Genomic DNA, 6,461 nt, shown 5'->3' with positions numbered 1-6,461 from the left:
AGAGTATTGTAAATTGAATTGTACAGTTTATTGTATTTTGAATACTGAAAACATGCAATCCACAAAATAAGCAGCTTTTGTTAAATAGATTGCAGTTCGATTGGAAGTTTCTCTTGTATCATTGTAAGCTATTCCTTTTAGGTTCATCCAAATCATGGCAATTAAAGGTTTTTGAAGATGTTTCACCTCTGATCTGTAGAATTAAGAAGGCTCTCAGACCAGAGTCTACACATTAAAAAAGTCCACTGGCCTTTAGGTAAATCTTGAAATTAGTTTTTATAAGTTAAACCTCATTTCTATTTTTCTGACATTCAATGTCTTTATGAACATGAGTTTTTAAATATGCCTTTGAAGGGAAGCATTGTGGTACATGTATACACATGAAGTGTTGATCTCTGTTACAGCAATGGCCCAGGCATTGTGATCCAGCAGGGGGCAGTAAAAGTTTAGCTTGGCAGTATGTTCTGCTGAAGGCAGCCTATATGCTGCTTGCCTGTGTTGTTTTGTGTGCATGAAGAGTGAGTGGAAGCGGAGGGACGTGTGCTCAGGTCCTTTTAACAAAGAACCTGGACACTGTGTGAATGTGTGTGTGATGTGACCACTTTGGATATTACCTTCTAACATTTGCACTTTTGAAAAAGAGGTAGGATTTATTTTGACTTATCAAAAAAAAATAGCTCTTCAGTGGAGCATAAGCAATATCTGAAAGACGCACCTTGTGGCTTTGTCTGTGTCATGTTATATAGTTAGCTAGCTGTAGTTTATACAATTTGAGAGAAGATGTCCACTGAGTGCCAGAAGACCACTGCCAAGGCCATCCCGTCGACCAGGAGGGTGACCGTAAACGATGCAGCCAACATGCCCCATGACTACTCCACGACTCCCGGAGGCACTCTGTTCAGCACCACCCCGGGCGGTACGAACTCTTATTACTCTTTATTTAAACGTGTATGCTGAAGAGATATGCCATACATTGTCGTCACAGGAGGAACATAGTGCTGGCTCTTAAACAGCTGAGTTGTCAGTGCAGCACTCAGGTGAACTCCATGAGGTCAATCGCCTCTGCTCACAGCCAGCTGCCAACACTGTGGAGCTAACTGCTAACGCTTGGTAGAAGTAGCCTACCTATATGAGCTGAAAATAACTTCTATCTCAGGTGTAATGAACCTTATGTGACCGAAGAGGATGGATAATACTCACACCTCTGCGTTGTCATTATTTCGTTTCCCGTTTCTGGTTTATTATTTTGAGTTAAGTCAATATGTGTCTGCAGAAATGGAGGCTGCAGTTTCAGGACCAAACATCTGAGACCGCGACTCTATGACCCTCCTGCTGTAAAAGTTGAAGTCACAATACAGTCTATGAGTTAGACACTAAAAATGCGCTCCTTGGCGATTCATTGCACGAGGTGGGGCCTTTGCAAACAACAAGTGTCTTATAATTGCGGCCCTGATTCTGCAGTCTTTGGGTCTGCATACACGTGCTGCAGGTTTAATCAGCTGATATGTGGATGTCAGCGACATCTACTGTCCTTCGTGGCAGGTATGACGCTCCTGGTGGTTATACGTCACCGACGCCTCAGTCAGTGATTGGATGTCTGTGAAGGTTCTCAGTCATCCAGGTCATGGTAATCCAAAACTTGATCCGTAAGGCAACTGGACTGGTTCAATCAGTGACGCCTCAGTGATTGGATATTTCCAGAGCTAACAAGTTCTTGTTTTGTTTTTTTTTAGACTCGTTAGCCTAGTTTATACTAAGGTGAAACCGAAAACAAACAACTGATGTACAAACCGAATAACACCCTTTACAATTTAGATTTTTCATTTTAATTTGGGATGTATTCCACTCAAATAGTAAACAGTTCTGTTCCGACTGAAGTGTTTAAATTTGAATCTGTTTTGTTTATAGGCAAGGCAAGGCAACTTTATTTGTATAGCACATTTCATACATGAGAGCAACTCAATGTGCTTTAAAATATTAAAAGCATTGGAAACATTCAGACAAGCATAAAAGAACACAATTAAAATGACAAATATAATAAAACAGAAAAGAAAAGGATAATTTGAATATATTAAAAGTAAATTTCCAATTTGCATTTAAAGTGAGTTAAAATGACCTAAGATAGGAAGGCAGTAGCAAATAAAAAAGTCTTTTAGTCTTTGATTTAAAAGAGGTGAGAGTTGGAGTGGACCTACAGCTTTCAGGGAGTGTGTTCCAGATATGTGGTGCATAATAACTAAACGCTGCTTCACCATGTTTCGTTCTGACTCTCGGGACTGAAAGCAGACCAGTATCTGATGACCTCAGAGGTCGAGATGGTTCATACAGTAGCAGCAGATCAGCAATGTATTTTGGGCAAAACCATTCAGTGCTTTATAAACCATCAGCAGTATTTCAAAGTCTATTCTATACATAAAAGAGGGGTCTTTTTCCCTATTGTGTATATGTTCATAATTTGTCTGTTCAAAATTTAACAGCCAACCCCTCTTTTTAATCATATTTTCATTAATCTAGCATGCACTGTGTATCAACACAACACAACTAAAAGTTTTCCATATAAAAATAAATCTGAAATAGGAAGCAGCAGCAAGACCCTTGCTTCCTTCAACAAACAAAATTTAACCTGAAATAGATAAGAAATCAAGAAGGTAGTTGACCATTGATTACTGCTTACCATGACCCCACACAGACACACTTCTCCTCTCTTCATACACCAAACATACCAGCATGCCTCTCCTCTTTCTGTTTCTCTCTTAGGGCGCGTCTGATTATTTAGTCCATTGTGTGTGTCAGTCAAAGCAGGTGGTGGAAGAGGAGCAGAGCAAACAGACAGCACACAAAAATTATCTGATTGCAGACAAACACAAACCAGTCTTATCTGTAAAGTGCATTTTTAACCCCATTGCATTAACCTACCTTGGGGATGTTTATCATAAAGCAGACACTTGCCAGATGAGTACGCAGCTTCTTGCAAAAACTTGTGTAGAGCATCCATTTAAAATTTACACCATTATTCTGCAGCATTGCTGCCCCTCCCTAAACACCCTGTGCAGTGCGTAGAGCCTCATCTATGGAGGGCCTCACATATGCACATTTGCATGCATATGTGCAATGATGGCTAACCCTCTGATGGTAGAGCTTGACAGTCTGTGTTCATCCATCTCTCTTTCTGCCTCCTCACTCACAAGGTACCAGGATCATCTACGACCGGAGGTTCCTGCTGGAGAAACGCAGCTCCCCGGTGGCCCGAACTCCCCCTCAAGGTCTGCCCAACATTCCTGGTGTGACCAGTCCTCCTTCCAAAGATGCCTGCAACAAGGCCCATCGTGGAGAACTACTGAACAACAACATCCCTGGGCCTGATGGCAGCATCACTGGTATGCTCACACCTTAGACAAACACTTTGGTTGAGGATTTCAGTCCCAGATTCAAATGTTAATCCATGCAGAACCTAAACCTTGTATAACAGTTAGGTTGAGGTGATGTATCCTTCTTTTCTAAATCCCTATGAATTGTCTCAGAAGTTGCAGTCAACATTAGCACACTAATTTCACAAATATGTCATTCTTAAAGTAGTTTCTGTAAGTTGAATTGCAGCTTTCTGAACACTTGCATCACTAATCTGCCATTGTATACTTTTTATCAGCACTGAAAGCACTAATTAGATTAGTTAACCTAGGGTTAACAGCCATCAGAAGCATAACATTATATCTTTTTGAATAGCAGAAGACAGTGAAAGATATGATCAGCGGTTCATAGCTGCGTCTGGTGGACTGGGCATTTACGGTTTGAGTTATTGAAAACCCATATTCATTTAAATCAGGAGAGACACAATTTGAATATTAAAGGTTATTTATTACAACTGAATGAATAATGAAACGACAGAAATCTTTGGCGTAAGGACTTGTAACACTTATGAACTCTATGACTCTATGGGGATAATGTTGTGAGCGTAGAATGCGTGAATTTGGCAGCAAAAGAAATCCCCCTAGAGTCCAGACACTGGTGGTGGTGGTTGATGAATCCTAGGAATTGAAGACTTGCAGAGACCAGGTGGAGATGGGGAGGTGGAGGGGTGCGTACCATAAATGTAAGAAGGAACTAGCAGGAGAGAGAGACACATTTAAAAAGACAGCAGAAAGTTTATAGGCTGACGATAAGGGCGTGCCACTGAGCTATTGGTGCACAACAAATTGAGCAAAGAGATCCATGGGGTTCACAGGGGGTGTAAAAATTGACACAAGCCAAAAGTCCCTGAGGAGTTTTAAAACAAAAATAGTGTAAAATATGTTGTGAAAGGGTTGATGTTAAGAAATGAAATATTTGTTTTCCTTCTCAGGTGAGGATGCACAGTTCGAAATGGACATCTAGATGCTCCTGGTACAAGTAATCATACATCAGATTTCCCGACAAGATGCTGTTAAGAGAGGCACAGGGGCACCGTCTCTTTTCCCATCATCCACTCCGCAAGGACGGAGGTCTGCTCTGTGTGTCTGTATCGATATTGTTTGTTTGTTTGTTTTGCCCAGAACAAATCTTTAAAGAACCTTTTGTTTGTCTGCCTAAAAGCCTAAACTTGATTTATGTGTTACTAAGTGTGCCTTCCTGTAGTGGCTGAAAGTTTAAAATCGACAATTAGAAAAAAATTCAGCAACTGAGCCCAATCCCTGAGAACTGAGAGTAATGGTGTCTAATGAAATGGGAGAAACTGTATTTGAAATCTGCAGAATTTATGACCATTCCGTGTGTGTGTGTGTGTGTGTGTGTGTGTGTGTGTGTGTGTGTGTGTGTGTGTGTGTGTGTGTGTGTGTGTGTGTGTGTGTGTGTGTGTGTGTGTGTGTGTGTGTGTGTGTGTGTGTGTGTGTGTGTGTGACCTGATGTGGCTTTATTTCCACGCATTTCCTGACAACTCTATTCAGATACTGCCTTGAAATTTCCAAGATTGTCTGTAATTTGTCAAATGTGCTTTTATAAAACAAGTTCTTCACCTGAAGTGTCATGCAGAGAAAGTAAAACATCTTTTTTGATGTAACCTGATGATGAGGTTTCACACAATTTGTAGGATGACAAAACAATAAAGCAAACAAAATGAAAGCAATCAACTCTTTTGTCGTGTCTTTGATTGATTCATGTCTGAAGATCGTTTTTCAAAAAAAAAACTAAACAGCAAATGTCTCCATGTTCTGCAGTTTTGAATACACATTTATCCTTGACAAAAAAAATACATTGTGATATTAAATGTCTCAATCATTTCCATGATGCTGAACATCTATTCAACACTTCCTGTGCTCCCCTGATTCAAGTCGTATCAGAGGAATTCCTGACAGAGCTCACGGCTAACTGATAACCTCAGTCAGTGGACTGTATAAAGAGAGGTCAATATACAACTGAACAAAGCTTGGAGAAACTCCCTCCTTACTAAGAGCCTGATGGGGTCATGTCATCAGTTTTTAAGGTCCATCTGTTGATTGCACTGCGATGCCTCACTGAGCCTAAGTTTTCCTGATTTTAATCTGAAGTTTGTGTAATAACTTTATAATAACTATACCATCCAGCGTGGCATTAAGCTTTTCAAGAGTGTTTGGCTGATATGCCGACTAAGAGGAAAGTGAGTTTCATTTAGAGAGACATAACACACAGACCTTAAATAAGTCTATTTTAGGTTCTTATACACAGAACTGTATGAGGAAGATATCCCAACATGTATAATGTCCCACTATTTTGAACACAGTTACCCAGTCTTTTAGAACTCGCTTGAATCATTTTCATGAATCATTCATGATATCTGTTGTTTGAGAGTTGATTGGCTTAAACTCACCAGATGTGTTCACACTTATTATGCATCAAAGACATTAGATTCATGCTGCTCTGTGTCGTGTTCTCTGGGCAAACTGTGTGACAGTTCCTTAATTCCTTAAACTTAATGTGGTCGCTATATAACTTAACGCTTCTTAATTCAGCTTAAGAACCCATGTTAAACTTACATAATCATATTATCTTTAAACTTGATAATAGCCCAACTTATATAAACTTTTAAGTAAGTCTCTGTTAGAGAAAAAACATGACTTGAATCAAACTCTAAAAGAGGGATCTCTGTCTGGACTTGTCAGGGCTGCATGTGTGGATTGCACAGTTTCAGCTGATCAGATCCAGTCCAGCCTGTCTGTCCTCCACAGTAGCTCCAGCATCCAGACGTGGACTCTCTCCGCTCCCTCACATTACCGCTCTCTGTTTCTTCCCTTGTCACCTCTGCTTCCTGACCCCCCTCACCCCCTCACCTCCTCCCTAAAGTAAACACATGCTACTGCTCTTTCTCTCCCCCTCAGTCATTATTTCACTGTGTTTTTTGTCTAGTTCTTCTCAACCCGCCCATTTGATCACAATCAACAAAAGAAGCCTGGCCGGAGAAGACACTAATGACCTGTGATAATGATGATGTTGATGATGATGAGTGGATGTGG

At 40.4% G+C, this 6,461-nt stretch overlaps 1 protein-coding gene across 1 annotated transcript; it reads left to right on the top strand.

The window, feature by feature from the left end:
• The first annotated feature begins 481 nt into the window (after positions 1-481).
• Positions 482-5,102, top strand: LOC117819385 (eukaryotic translation initiation factor 4E-binding protein 1-like). Its single transcript, XM_034692703.1, has 4 exons — positions 482-643; positions 747-916; positions 3,189-3,377; positions 4,340-5,102. The coding sequence occupies exons 2-4, from the start codon at positions 781-783 to the stop codon at positions 4,369-4,371; spliced, it is 357 nt and encodes a 118-aa protein (XP_034548594.1). The 5' UTR covers positions 482-643; positions 747-780; the 3' UTR covers positions 4,372-5,102.
• Positions 5,103-6,461: the final 1,359 nt, after the last annotated feature.

The sequence above is a fragment of the Notolabrus celidotus genome, chromosome 9 (assembly GCF_009762535.1).
Source record: "Notolabrus celidotus isolate fNotCel1 chromosome 9, fNotCel1.pri, whole genome shotgun sequence".
NCBI lineage: Eukaryota > Metazoa > Chordata > Actinopteri > Labriformes > Labridae > Notolabrus > Notolabrus celidotus.
Note: the sequence above shows the minus strand (reverse complement) of the source record. Positions and strands in the feature narration are given on the sequence as shown.

Coding starts and splice junctions, on each gene's coding strand:
- LOC117819385 (XM_034692703.1), top strand. CDS start 781: ATGTCCACTGAGTGCCAGAAGACCACTGCCAAGGCCATCCCGTCGACC. Junction 917..3,188: donor GTTCAGCACCACCCCGGGCG/GTACGAACTCTT, acceptor CTCACTCACAAG/GTACCAGGATCATCTACGAC. Junction 3,378..4,339: donor GCCTGATGGCAGCATCACTG/GTATGCTCACAC, acceptor TTTCCTTCTCAG/GTGAGGATGCACAGTTCGAA.